We start from the raw sequence: 14,380 nt of genomic DNA on the forward strand, positions 1-14,380 counted from the left end.
TAAATTATATAATGTGACTATGTCATTTTGAGACATACATTTCCATACAAGTGTGACTGAAGTGTCCAGATACATCTGGGGCCATTATGTCTGTACACTTTATAAATAAACGCCTTAAATGTGAGCAATGAAAGTGTTTTATAAATGACATGAAAGAGATCTTAACCAAAAGTCATCCGTATCACTACACCAGCGACACATTTCACGCAGTGATGTAACACGAGACAAAGAGTAAAATTTTGATTTTTCATGCTTGTATTTGTCGTGACAGACCCTCTTTGTTTCCCGGTCCAGATTCCTGAAACTGGGGAGAGTTTTCTGGAAAATCATCTCACCTGACACCATGTGAATACTTTATGGAGGGGTGGGGCGGATGGACGCGTCAACATAAATCAACAATTTTTTGCCACTGTGACTCAGCAAAAGGGTCTTTCAAAACTCAGTTGTCCAGTGTGAGATCTTTCAAATGTGTGCTGGACCTTCTACTTGTAAATGAGCTGTTAAAATAGTTGTTTTTTAGAAGAAATGGATGTCCTGATCTTGGGGTTTATCGTACTGCAGTTTTTCACATGTGCTACTTGTTATCCAAATGGTGCACCAGCTTCAGCGTGTGTGGATATGATGCCAAAACATGGAGCGGTACAACCGCAGCCTTCACCTGCTCCATACACCATCCTTCCCAGCAGCACCGGTTTTCAAACTGGAAAACCTATCACAGGTGAGGGCCGACTCAGACAATGTTGATTGAGATGAAGGTCCCTATAATCCTTTTTATTAAAGGAAACTTGTTTTAAAAATAAAAAGTATGAAGGAGAAATGTTTTAGCCCGAAATGGTTTATGAAAAAATGTACCTATAAAAGACCCTGAGGAAAATTTGATGGAGCCCTAAATCTCTTATTTGTTAAATGAGACAATAATAGCATTAAAGGGATAGTTCACCCAAAACTAAAAAAATGTGTCATCATTTACTCACTGTAAAGTTGTTATAAACCTGTATAATTTTTTTTTGTTCTGCTAAACACAAAGGAAGATATTTGTAATCAAGCAGGAAACAGAAGCACCATTGACTTCCATAGTAGGGGAGAAATTACTATGACAGTCGATGGTGCTTAACAATCTTTGGTAACAAACATTGCTCAAAATATCTTCCTTTGTGTTCAGTAAAGCACAATAATGTATACAGGTTTAAAACAACTGTACGGTGAGTAAACGATAACAAAATTTTCATTTTTGGTTGAACTGTCCCTTTAAGAATTTGGAGCATGTAAAATCAAGTGTAAGTGAATTAATCTGAATTTGGGTAAATTATGAGAAATGGTTGTTTATATTGAAATCTAAACTTCAGATTATTTGTGAGATTTATGAGTCTCATTAGAAATATCAGAGACACCGAAGACTTGAGCAAAAGTTTATATTTGCTCTCTAATCTCATTGATATCTGAAAAATAATTATCATATTAAAGAGATCTCATCTGTGATTTTTTTCCTTATTTGCTTTTGTGAAATTTCACAAATCTTTGTCACCATTTAGTTTGTTTGTGCAGGACAAACCCAGCTGTTGGGTTATATGTTTTTATATTTAACCCAACAATGGGTTGAAACAACCCAGCATAGGTTAAAATACAAACCAACAGGTTGGGTTTGTCTCTCTTTGATCCAGTTCTGGGTTTGAAAACTTAATTTGCACTTAATTGCATTTATAATAAAGTAATATGCGGTTCTCTTGCTTGGTCACTTTTCTCATAACTTTTACAACTTTTATTGTGCCTCACAATTTTTCAAAGGCATCAGCCGCATCACGTGATAAAACATTTGCATAACCTTCAAAAGTTACATTAAGTAGCCGTTTGTGTTTTCGTTAAGAAATGAAGATAATGTTGATTTGTTTGTTTATCAGTCATAATTAAAGGTCCAGACTATCGTGGTGTGCTACTGGAGGCTCGATCTGGCTCTGATACCAAAGCAATAGGAACCTGGCAGACGCCTCCAGCCAACACAAAGTTCTTAGCGGTAAAACTTTCAGCTGATTTCACATATATGGCTGTTAAAGGGATAGTTCATCAAAAATGAAAATTCTGTCATCATTTACTCATCCCCAAGTTTTTCCAAACCTGTATAAATGACTTTGTTCTTCTAAAAACAACATAAGAGATTTTTAATAATGTCTGTAACCAAACAGACCTGGGGCACAATTGACTTCCATTCTAGGAAAAAAATAATACTATGGAAGTCAATGGTGCCCTGCAGTAGATGGAGATTTGTGGAATGCACATCCAGGACACAAAGTTCCCGTTCCACCACATCCCAAAGATGCTCTATTGGGTTGAGATCCGGTGACTGTGGGGGCCATTTTTGTACAGTGAACTCATTGTCATGTTCAAGAAACCAATTTGAAATGATTCAAGCTTTGTGACATGGTGCATTATCCTGCTGGAAGTAACCATAAAAGGATGGGTACATGGTGGTCATAAAGGGATGGACATGGTCAGAAACAATGCTCAGGTTGGCCGTGGCATTTAAATGATGCCTAATTGGCACTAAGGGGCCTAAAGTGTGCCAAGAAAACATCCTCCACACCATTACACCACCATCACCAGCCTGCACAGTGGTAACAAGGCATGATGGATCCATGTTCTCATTCCGTTTACGCCAAAGTCCGACTCTACCATCTGAATGTCTCAACAGAAATCGAGACTCAGCAGACCAGGCAACATTTTTCCAGTCTTCAACTGTCCAATTTTGGTGCAAATTGTAGCCTCTTTTTCCTATTTGTAGTGGAGATGAGTGGTACCCGGTGGGGTCTTCTGCTGTTGTAGTCCATCCGCCTGAAGGTTGTGCGTGTTGTGGCTTCACAAATGCTTTGCTGCATACCTCGGTTGTAACAAGTGGTTATTTCAGTCAAATTTGCTCTTCTATCAGCTTGAATCAGTTGGCCCATTCTCCTCTGACCTCTAGCATCAACAAGGCATTTTCGCCCACAGGACTGCCGCATACTGGATGTTTTTCCCTTTTCACACCATTCTTTGTAAACCCTAGAAATGGTTGTGTGTGAAAATCCCAGTAACTGAGCAGATTATGAAATACTCAGACCGGCCCGTCTGGCACCAACAACCATGCCACGCTCAAAATTGCTTAAATCACCTTTCTTTCCCATTCTGACATTCAGATTGGAGTTCAGGAGATTGTCTTGACCAGGACCACACCCCTAAATGCATTGAAGTAACTGCCATGTGATTGGTTGATTAGATAATTGCATTAATGAGAAATTGAACAGGTGTTCCTTATAATCCTTTAGGCGAGTGTATATACAGGTTTTTAACAACTTGAGAATGAGTAAATGATGTCAGAATTGTCTCTTTAACAGTAAAGGAGAACCACAAAGCCCACACACAAAAATCTTCCAAAAACAACAAACCTGTAATCAAACTACAAGTTACAAAATATACAACTGCCCCCTACATTAATGTACAACCGTTTCCATGCTGTGTGATTTAGATATGGTAAATATAACATGAATGCAGCTATTATTATGGTAATGACAGTAAAAGATCTGTTCATGCTTGTGTTTTTAGTGTGCAGGAAATCCACAGGGTGCCATTACTCATGCCAACACCAATATTAAAAACAGCAACACCATCTATACCTGGATTCCACCTGCTGCAGCCACCAATGTTTACTTTATGTAAGAGCAAACAACAATCTCAAACGTATACTCTTCATAATAGTCTGGGGGTTTTTTTTTCAAAGAAAGCTGTACAACCCCCTAACCTTATAACTCTAAAATCTATTTGAATAGGATTTTTTTGATCTGGGACCTGGAAAAAAACACTAACTTCATTTGTAGTATGAGTTTATGGATATGAAATCATTTGAAGAAACTGTTAAGATCCCTCAATATTGATCTGCTCCTTCACAGGGCCACAGTAGCTCAACAGCGCACCGTTTACTGGCTCAATGTGAAGTCTGCAAATCTAACCCAAGGTAAGTCGACCCAGACACTTTCAGTAACCCTAAATACCTTACGTTTTTCCCGTGTTGGGGAAAGTTACTTTTAAAAGTAATGCATTACAATATTAAGTTACTCCCTAAAAAAGTATCTAATTGCATTCCTTAGTTACTTTTCATGGAAAGTAATCCTTACGTTACTTTTAAGTTATTTTTGCGTTACTTTTTCTTACTTGGTTGAGGCTTGATCTCTTTTAGGCCTTGCAGGTGTTTTTTATGATTGCAAAAATGTCAAGCTCTGGCTTGCCATCTCCGTTTTTTGACTCAAACTGTTTCTGCTCAGGCACAATTGCGTAATTCTACGTTAATATTTTCAGTTTAATTCAGTACATTATTTTATTTTTAAATGTAATTATTAAACTGAAAAGTAACTCGCATTATATTTTTAAAAAGTAACTCAAATATTAATGTGTACATTTATAAAGTAATGCGTTACTTTACTCTTTATTTTAGAAAAGTGATGTAATTACATAATGCACGTTACTTGTAATGTGTTACCCCCAATAGGGATGCACCGATACCACTTTTTTGGAATATGAGTACGAGTACTTGCATTTCAGTACTTGCCGATACCGATACCGAGTACTTAATAAAAAACATAATTTAAATTTACAGGTAACAGCTTTAGTCATATTATTTAACAAAAAAACAAGGGACTAGTTTTCCAGTTTGTTGTAAACTCTGCCTCTTTGGACAACACAAGAGGCATTAACCCCTTACACGCTGCTCAAACATAGACATTTCTCAGACCGTGGTTTCGATCCCAGGTATCGGGAGACTTTTAACGAGTACTTTAGAAAATGTGGTATCGAGGCCGATACCCTATACCAGTATCGGTGCATCCCTAACCCCCAACACTGTGTTTTACACATGTATTTCATATAATTTTGTCTTTCCATCTTCTAACATTCAGGCAGTGGAGGGGGAACACAGCTTAATGTCTCTGATAGCGCTGAAACACAGAAGGCGGTGACTTCTTTCATACTCGCTCTTCTTTTCATCGCCCTGCTGGCAAATCTTCAATATCTAGTTGAATAGTTCTAGTTGAAGAAGATCCAAAGTAAAGTATACTAGCTCAAAAACATCTATAAAATATGAAGTCAACATTAAATATTGATATGTTTTTTGCCTGACTTATATTAAACTGGTCATCTTTGTCCATGTTTTATTTTTTTCTCCATATTAAAAAATACACTTGTTTTAAAGTTAGATTATTTATTGAAAGAGGTGATTTGGAGCATTAATAGTATATGTATTTATATTTACATGCAGAACAAGTGAGAAGTCTGTAAAAAACAAACTGGTATGACGATACATCAGCAAAATTTAATTTACCCCAATAAATAAATTATAATAAATAAATAATATACGTACATGTAACAGTCAAAAATTAGACAAACATTCTGTATTATAACTATTTTTCACACTTTAGACTTCATGAGATGCCTTCTAGAAAGCATTTTTGACCTTTTAAATTTCACTGTCATTGCACTTGACTCTCTGGTTTTAATGTTTCAGAATAATTTTGTTTCTTTTGTGACCTTTTTGTCAACCTGCTGCATCTTACACATAAAGCATGACCTTTAAAAGCTGCAATTTGTAACTTTAAAATGAGTAAAAAATTAATATCAGCTATTGCGCATGTAAACTAAAAGTCAGTTTTCAAAACCGTCACCTTATTACAATTCGCAACAGTAAACTTATAATATTCATAATTTGAGCTATTGGGAACAAATTCATTTGTAACATCAGTTTGACTTCATTTCACCACAACACACGTTAAGAAAATAACTCTGCAAGTAAATTGCAGTTTTGTGTCAAACAGAGATGCCGACTTTAAAGTTTAAATGACCTTCTTGAACTCATCATACAGAACCAACACGAGGGCTCCACCCACCCCTCGCAACACATTAGACCAGCCACCCTTATAGAAAGCCTTCAGGCCCTCATCACGCGCGATCTTCCTCCAGCAGTCTATGGTGCCGTTGTACATAATGTCAGCTGAAAAATAATAATAATTGCGGTACAGTTACTTATAATTAACCTAACCAAAGGCCAAGGAGCTGCTACTTTTGGATGCAATATGAGAAACTTGTATTGAAGGCACTGTAAAACGTTGGTTCAACTAAAATTTTTAGGTGTTACCAATTGAAGTATTTTTTAAAGTTTAAAATTTACATCTAAAGTGAAACTAAAGCGAAATTTTAAGAAAAAAACGTCTTGGTTACATATTGTCACCATCCTAAAATAATTGCCTAAGTCATTTTTTGACAAAAATGTTTTTTTTTTTTTTTTTTTGCATAAGTCATCTCCTCATGATCCTGGCCACGTCTGGTAAAATCGCCCACATCCTCATTTGAACAGATCATGCTATTCTACCCCTGTAGTATAATGGCCTTGAGGCATTTTTGCAAGCTTTTCTAAATGGCAGCTGCATCAAGAGAACACAAATCTACTCAACCTCTGAAGTTAGTTCCATTTATTTGTGTTTTCTGAGAAACCTGAAAAATGACTTAGGCAATTATTTTAGAAAGGTGAAGATATGTAACCTCTGTTCCCTGAGGGAGGGAACATGACGTTGTGTCGATGATGCGACACTAGGGGGCCCTGAGATACAATGTAACTAAATAAAGTGTAATTAAACCTCAGAAAAGTAAGGCTAACCAACAGCACTACATTGTATATTTCAATGTTTTGTTTCATTCAAAGTTTTGAAATGTTTTATATCATACATTTTCTTTGGGGGGCCACGAAGGGATGCATCATACACAGCGGGGCCACACGCGGAAAAAGTTTGAGAACCACTGCACTAGGGGTTCGACCATTCTGATACTATATGAAAATGGCCAATGAATGATCAATAAACACTGGTGGATAAATTTCCATACTGGAGGTTACTCACTCGATGTTGTGTTGATGATGTGACACTAGGGGTCCGTATGAAAATGCCACAGAAACTGACTGACTTAGGGGCTAATCACACCAACCGCGCTTTAAACGCTTCGAAACGCAAGGCGCAACGCACTGCCTTTTTTATAATAGAGCAGTGCGACGCGGCTTTTTATATTGCGAAGCAACGACCGAGTCAGCTCTCTTGTCAATCAAATATTGAAGCGTGAGTGCTCTTTTGCGGTTAACTGTCATATTAGCAGAAACTTTAAAAAGAGGGCGCTTGCTCTGACCTTGTTTGAGGATGAGAGGTGCACAAACACGCAGGAGAGAGTGAGCGAGTGCAATCCAGTTCTTCAAAGCAACTGTAAACGTCCCTCACAACAACGCAAGGCGCGTGCTGCGACGGCGGCAAAAACCACAAGGTGCTCGGCACGCATAAACAGCGCGCAAACGCTCCCTGCCCATAGAATATCATTCAAAAAAGGCGCCTGCAACTGCCATAAATGCTTTTGGTGTGACTGGCCCCTTAGAAACCTTTGGCCAGGCGAAACCCATCAGCTGAGCGTACGGGGGGCCCTGCTAAGGTTTATAACCTTCCAGCGCAAAAGAGAAGTCGACCATACCAAAGGTATGGGTAGGAGACTCCTACTACAGCATAGTAAAAATAGTAGCTAAGCACTGGGAAGCCTTTAAGAGGCCGGCGGAGACCACAACCTACCGGAGCGAGGTATTTGTTGGAAAGTCAGAGTTAACAGAGGAAAATATTTCAGAGCAGCGAGCTGCGAAACATGGCTCAGCTGGACTCACGGGATAGGGAGACAGCCCCTCCGGGGAAGACCCATGGTTTACTTAAGGGAAACCATAGGGGAATAGAAGGCAAGCAACCCAAAGGGTGACGAGCTTAGAACAAAGGCTCAAAGCCTAGCAGAAGGTAACTGGTCGATAAAACCCTGAGATTGGATATGTCACAAGCCAAAATAAAAAAATAATAAAAGAGTCGTTCACCCCAAAAATGGGAACCCAATTTGGAAAAATGGCCCTAAAAGAAGGAAGGGCAACAACCCAGGCCCACAGCCATCAACCAGGTCGGGTGTCCGGAGCTGACATTACCCGGGACGAGACTGCCTGAACCTAAGGTTATAGAACCTTATTAGGAGTGGCCCAGCCTGCAGCCCAACAGATATCTGCCAGAGAGGCACCATTATCTAATGCCCACAAAGGACAGGGCAAAATCTGGGGCCGGTATGCCAAAAAATGGCATTGACGATCCAATGGCGAGCCTCTGCTTAGAGAGTCTTTTCCTTCTGCTGACCTCCAGGGAAACAAAGAGCTTATTAGAAAATCAAAACATCTGAAACACTGCACGCTGTCTAAGAAAGCACAAAGAACCCGTACTAAACATAAAAATGACAAGGCTGGATCACTACCATCAGATAGGGCCTGGAGGTTCACCCCAAACTCGAGGCATCCGCTGGCGACAGAGAAAGCTTGCAAGTCTCCAACCCTCTTGATAGAAGTGAGCGCAATCAGGAGGGTCATCTTCTAAGAGAGGGCGCTAAGCTCGACTGATACCAAAGGCTCAAAGGGAGGCTTCTGAAGTCCAGAAGGACAACAGAAAGGTCCCAAGAGGGAACAAGGCTAGACCTAGGAGGGTTAAGCCACGTAGTGCCTCTGAGGAACCTGAAAACCAGTTCATGCTTCCCTACTGATTTTCTAACCAGTAACACATAGTGTGCTGAAATAGCTGCCAGGGTAGAGGGGGACAATAGTCTGTCCAACCTTTCCTAGAGAAAGGTAAGCACTGACGATACTGGATACGATCTCTGTAGGTCCTCGCCATGAGGAGCACCAGTCCACAAAAAGACGTCATTTGAGATCATAGAACAGCCGAGTAGAGGGGGTTCTAGCCTCGGTGGTGGTATGCACCATAGCCGGCGAAAGGCCGGTTAAGGTCTTCCGCGTCCCATCCAGAGGCCACCAGAGGTCTGGCCGAAGATCCCAAATCATGCCCTGCCCCTGAGAAGAAGGTCCTTCCTCAGGGGGATTCACCAAGGGGGAGAGGACGCGAGGAGTACCATGCCAACGAAGGGACTCTGTCGTGCAGCCACCACTGAAGTGCTTTCATATGAATCAACCTGAGTGGTGTAACCGCTGATGCGGATGCCATATGCTCCAGGAGCCTCAGAAAGAGCTTCAGTGGGGCTGTCAGTCTGCCTCTGAGAACACTGAGGGAGTAGAGAACAGACTGAGCAAGCTGCTCCGTTAGACATGCTGTCATGGTGACCAAGTCCAGTTCCATGCCTAGGAAAGAGATGCTCTGCACAGGGGGAAAGCTTGCTCTTTCTCCTGCACAGGGGAAAGCTTGTCTAACTGCCTCCAACTGCAAAGAAAGACCAGAAATGGCTTTGTCAGACCACCTTAAAGGCAAAAAAAACCCAAAAATATCATCACTTTGCCACCATAATGGGCATTGGATGACCCAGGATGTACATTGTGTTTTCCATCGCTAAAGGGCAAGGTCAGACACTGTACACAGTTCTTACATCTGTGCTGGGCTGTGAACACCCTCATCCAGGTCTTTAAACGCCATGCCTGATGGACCTGGAAGAGGCGTGGAGACAACCTGTCCAGCGGTGTGACTTGAAGATTCCACACATGCTGAATGGGAATATGAGCTCATTCCTCCAGGACACAGCACCCAGCAGGCACAATGCACTGGAATGGCACGGTCCACCTGAGGAATGAGCTCATATTCCTTGACTGCTCCATTATCGACGGTGGTGAGGAGAGACAAGCTTACAAAGTGTATGCGCGCACTGTATAATGCACCTTTAATGGCTTTCTCAGCCGTCATGCACTTCAGGAAAGAAGGGGTGGACCCCTATCATTCAGCCTAGAGTGTTCTGGGGCGGGAAGGTTTCACTCCAGGCCTATGCTCACGGCTGCCCGGGAAAGCACAGCCGCTGTCCCAGCGTCAAACTCCGATAAACACAGATACACCCGAAGTCAGAGGTGCACAGGAGTTTTCCACTCTTACGGTGAAGCCTGCCCCCCAATGCTGCGTTCGGCTGTCGTCAGACCCCCAATATCCAGTTATGTCAGGCATGTCAAGTGTTCTGTGAGAATTTTCTGACAAAGACACGTTAAAAAAACCTGTATCGCCCTCGATACTCGCTACAATGTCTTTGTGTGCCAAAACAGGAAGAAGAACGGTTGAGGGAGTTTAAAGAAGTCTTGTCCGTCTTAGAGAAGAAGAAGATCTGCGACCACAATGCTGCAATGGATATGTCCTTGTAATAAGAACAAAATCCGTCAATGAATGCTGCCTCCACATGGGAACTACCCACGCATCTTAAGCAGTGTCATGCCCGTGTGAGGGAGAAAGGTACCACCCGCACCCAGTGGAACATGAAACATGAAACGCATCGCGTATGTAGGAAATTTACACTTTTAGCTTGTTGAAAACGCAGAGGGGAATCTTCCGCACTTACCTGTGCACTGGAACCAGGGAAGAGACCGCTGAATAAATCTGAAGGAATTAGCATTTTATAACCGGATGCCAGGGCAGAGTCACGGTATGCACATTTCATTCACCAATGTCCATTGATCATTCATTGGCCTTTTTCATATAGTATCAGACTGATTGATCTACCAAGCTCGAACCCTAGACATCCTCTACACAAGGGGAACTTAAATTTTTTAGGTGATATCAATTAAAGTAATTTTTTAAGTTTATTACTAAAGTTAATTCCTAAAGTTGGGTAAATAAAAACAATTACTTCAATTGGTAACTACTAAAACATTTGTTTTTCCAACTTAAAATTTCGCTTTAGATTTATTTTAGGTGAATATTTTAAGTTGAAAAAACAAATGGTTTAGGAGTTACCAATTAAAGTAATTTTTTATGTTTACTCAACTTAAAATTTTCACCTAAAGTGAAACTAAAGCGAAATTTTAAGTTGGAAAAATACATTTTTTAATAGGTTACCAATTATAGTCATTTATTGTGTTTATTCAACTTAAAATTTTCACCTAGAGTTAAACTGAAGGGAAATTTTAAGTTTGAAAAACAACTTTTTAAGATGATTCAACTTTTACAGCGTGGGATAATTTTACCTCCTTTAAGTCCAGACAGCATCATCATACGCCGGCGAACCATGTCAAAGGGATATGATATAAAACCAGACACGATAGTCACGCTCTGAGCGATCATCCAGCTCACCGCAATGTGTGCATTTTCGGGGTCAGGAAGCATGCCTGCAAAACATAAACATTTTACTCAATGATGGATGATTGAGCTTTTTTCAGACCGATTTGAGCCCTAAATGTCAACGCAACCCACCTTTGGTGGTGTCATAAAGGCCGAAGTAGGCCGCTCTGTAGATAATGATGCCCTGCATGGAAACGTTGAAGCCTTGGTACAAACCCTTCAGACCGTCAGACCTGTAGATCTTCGCTAAACAGTTGCCGAGGCCCGTGAATTCTCTATCTGCAGCACCCTTGCCGACATCGGCAGCCAAGCGAGTTCGGGCAAAGTCGAGCGGGTAAACGAAACACATTGACGTGGCCCCGGCCGCACCACCGGCGGCGAGGTTACCGGCAAAATAAGTCCAAAACTGAGTGTGCTTGTCAACGCCATCCAGGAAGATTTTCCTGTACTTGTCTTTGAAAGCAAAGTTGAGGGCCTGTGTGGGGAAATACCTGATGACATTGGCCGTATTACCTCTCCAGAAGGCTAAGAAGCCCTGCTCTTTGGGAATACGCACTGCACAGTCAATGATACCTTTGTATTGTTTGTCTGCTGTTATCTGCTTGCTGGCATGTTGGACCTGTCAGAAAAGGATAAACAGTCAGGCTGTTAAATTACAAGTAAGTATGCAAAAAGCTGAAGTTGTTTATACTTTCCGTTTGTTTTCCAAAGAGAAACACTACATCTGTATGCTTTTGAAATAGCCTACTTTTGCCAAAAACTATACTAGTACACTAGAACATAAACTTTAAGTAAGCTGACATTAACTAATAACCACAACATTATTAACTCTATATTTTATTAAGGTTTATACCAAATGCTTTATTCTGATTGGTTAAGAAATGTTCCATTATTTATAAACGTCCCTTCATCAATTATTCCTTTCCTAAATCATCAATGTCTGTAACGTTTCCAAGATTATGATGATCATTTCACGGTAAAGAATTGGACATTGGTCCATACCTTCGAACAAACCATCTTGAAGCTTTCATTAAATCTTTCAAAGTATTAAATACATTTTAAGCGTGTTCAATACTTTTCCCTTTGTCATTTTATATGGGCAAACCTGCTACACCCAAAATGGCAGACCTGCCCAGTGAGCTAGGTGAATCCTTTATTGAAATGGAGCCATCACTTTAAGAGCAACTGGCAAAACAAATATTTTCCTTCAAATTTAATTCACCATATGCACCTCATTTTGGTGGTGAAGGATCATATTCTATTAGAGGAGTTCCACAGTGTTAACTTAAGTGGAAGGTAGACCTACAGTCAATTCAAAACCTTTGGGTTACTTACGTGTCATCTGATATAGCAGACCCGGATCAAATTACTCCCAATTTGTTGCTTATGGAGTGGTCGGACATATAGTCCTATATGAGATGTCTAAAGATTAAGTCATCATCAGCAGCATCAGTAGCACAGTTAGGACATTTCGCGAACTTTTCCTTTGTAAATTTGTGGGGCGGTTGTACATCATCATTTCATTGGCAACAAATACATTTCTTATTTTACAACCCATACAGCAGCAAAAAAAATATAAAAGTTTGTAGAAAATGTATACGTATGTATAAACGTAAAATAATAAGTATATTTTGGTTGAAAATATATTTCATTTAATCTTTTCAAACCTGTTATTGTTTACAAGTTTGTTACAAAGTTTTCTTCAATGTGATGTGAAAATAAATGCTTTAAAATATATTTTTAAATCTATTTAAAAATATACAAAAAGGCCAAAAAATATATAGGTGAAAAATAAATTTTTCTATTTAAAAAAAAGTATCACAGTAGTACATATATGTTTGGGCCTTTTTTGTATATTTTGAAATATATTTAAAATTACATTTGAAAATATATTTTTTGCCTTATGGGCTTCTACAACTTCTTTCTTTTTTTTCTACACGCCATTCCAGCATTTATGGCTATATTGATGACGAGAACTGGTTAATCCATACACAAGTTGATCCACACACACGGGTTGGGGGAGGGGCAATTATTCATCTCCAATTCAGCTAACCTGCATGTTTTTTGGCCTGTGGGTGAAAACCGGAGTACCCGCAGTAAACACACGCTGACACAGGGAGAGCATGGAAACTACACACAGAAAGGCCACCTGACCTAGCCGAGGCTGGAAACGGAGACCTTGCAGTGAGGCAACACCCACTGAACCACTGTGCCGCACAGTTCTACTATTTAACTCCTACATAGTTGCCTTAAAACCTATGTTTTATTTATTATTATAGTATTAAACCTATATTATAGTAATAAATAATGTTTGCTTTTATGCGGGTATACACGTCCACCGTGTATACACGAAAGTGGCTCGCTAGGATGTGCTGGGACATAGACGGTTTCATCAGACGCATCAGATCTGTAGTTAACAGTGTAGTTTTTGAAACGATTTAGCCAGATATGTTGTTTATTTTGCTTGTTCAGAAATAAAAGAAATCAGAAATAAAATAATCTGTTATTGATTCTTTGCTATAGACTGTAAAAAATCTATTTGCAGAGTTTACCGTAAGTTACGTTTGTTCCACGTTTGAAAGCCGTTTGTTTATGTTGTTGCTAAAACCGTTGGTAATATCAAAGTACACAAAATCATGCTGAAACTAAGTGCCCTCTGGTGGAGCATGACGGCATTTCACCTGACGGGTGTTACAATATTTCTTTTTGGCCATTTTTATAGTCTATGGTTTTGGATTGATAGTCTTTTCGTTTGATGCATTAGAAGAATAGTTTTCTTTCTTCTAATTTCTATTTAATTTTGGGCTTCTATTTCATGTGAAGCTGCTTTGGTATGATTAACAATTGTTAAAAGCGCTATATAAATAAAATTTAATTAAATTAAATTAAGAAACTGTGACAAAAACAAACCAATAACAGGTCTTAAACTATTTTTATGTTTACGAGTACATTGACAAAGTGATAAATGAACGGTTCATTAATTCGTTCTGAAGACAAAAAGAATAAACGAATATATCCAAAGCTACACGGACCGGGGCGTCTCACATCATTACCTGTAGCAGCAGTTTGACTCTCTCGAGCGGAGCGACGGTGGTCTCTGAGATTGTGGCGGCGATTCCGCAGGTCAGGAAATCCTTGGCGAATGAGATAATCGCGGCTTCGCTCATCGTGACTGTGATCGTGGCTTGCGCTAATAGATCTTCTTCAGACTGATAACCCGCAACAACCTTCACACCTGTCGTTTGCAAAGTAGCTACCGCGAGAAACAGCGG

The 14,380-nt window shown here is 39.9% G+C and overlaps 2 protein-coding genes across 2 annotated transcripts; one reads left to right on the forward strand and one right to left on the reverse strand.

The window, feature by feature from the left end:
* Window positions 1-417: 417 nt before the first annotated feature.
* Window positions 418-5,163, forward strand: LOC135774398 (putative defense protein 3). The gene is made up of 5 exons (XM_065284466.1): window positions 418-718; window positions 1,899-2,011; window positions 3,574-3,683; window positions 3,918-3,982; window positions 4,920-5,163. Exons 1-5 carry the CDS (start codon window positions 526-528, stop codon window positions 5,042-5,044), a joined length of 606 nt encoding a protein of 201 aa, XP_065140538.1. The 5' UTR covers window positions 418-525; the 3' UTR covers window positions 5,045-5,163.
* A 136-nt stretch (window positions 5,164-5,299) lies between these two features.
* Window positions 5,300-14,380, reverse strand: LOC135774397 (ADP/ATP translocase 1). The gene is made up of 4 exons (XM_065284465.1): window positions 14,162-14,380; window positions 11,241-11,727; window positions 11,015-11,155; window positions 5,300-6,007 (listed from the first exon to the last, which is right to left on the reverse strand). The coding sequence occupies exons 1-4, from the start codon at window positions 14,273-14,275 to the stop codon at window positions 5,850-5,852; spliced, it is 900 nt and encodes a 299-aa protein (XP_065140537.1). The 5' UTR covers window positions 14,276-14,380; the 3' UTR covers window positions 5,300-5,849.

Source organism: Paramisgurnus dabryanus, chromosome 5 (assembly GCF_030506205.2).
Source record: "Paramisgurnus dabryanus chromosome 5, PD_genome_1.1, whole genome shotgun sequence".
In the NCBI taxonomy this organism is placed as follows: Eukaryota; Metazoa; Chordata; class Actinopteri; order Cypriniformes; family Cobitidae; genus Paramisgurnus; species Paramisgurnus dabryanus.

Excerpts from the sequence above, each read along its gene's own strand:
- LOC135774397 (XM_065284465.1), bottom strand. The coding sequence starts at position 14,275 with ATGAGCGAAGCCGCGATTATCTCATTCGCCAAGGATTTCCTGACCTGC. Across the intron at positions 11,156-11,240 it reads CCTTTATGACACCACCAAAG|GCATGCTTCCTGACCCCGAA; the intron begins GTGGGTTGCGTT and ends TATGTTTTGCAG. Across the intron at positions 6,008-11,014 it reads GCTGTCTGGACTTAAAGGAG|CTGACATTATGTACAACGGC; the intron begins GTAAAATTATCC and ends ATTATTTTTCAG.
- LOC135774398 (XM_065284466.1), top strand. The coding sequence starts at position 526 with ATGGATGTCCTGATCTTGGGGTTTATCGTACTGCAGTTTTTCACATGT. Across the intron at positions 719-1,898 it reads AACTGGAAAACCTATCACAG|TCATAATTAAAGGTCCAGAC; the intron begins GTGAGGGCCGAC and ends TTTGTTTATCAG. Across the intron at positions 3,684-3,917 it reads GCCACCAATGTTTACTTTAT|GGCCACAGTAGCTCAACAGC; the intron begins GTAAGAGCAAAC and ends GCTCCTTCACAG.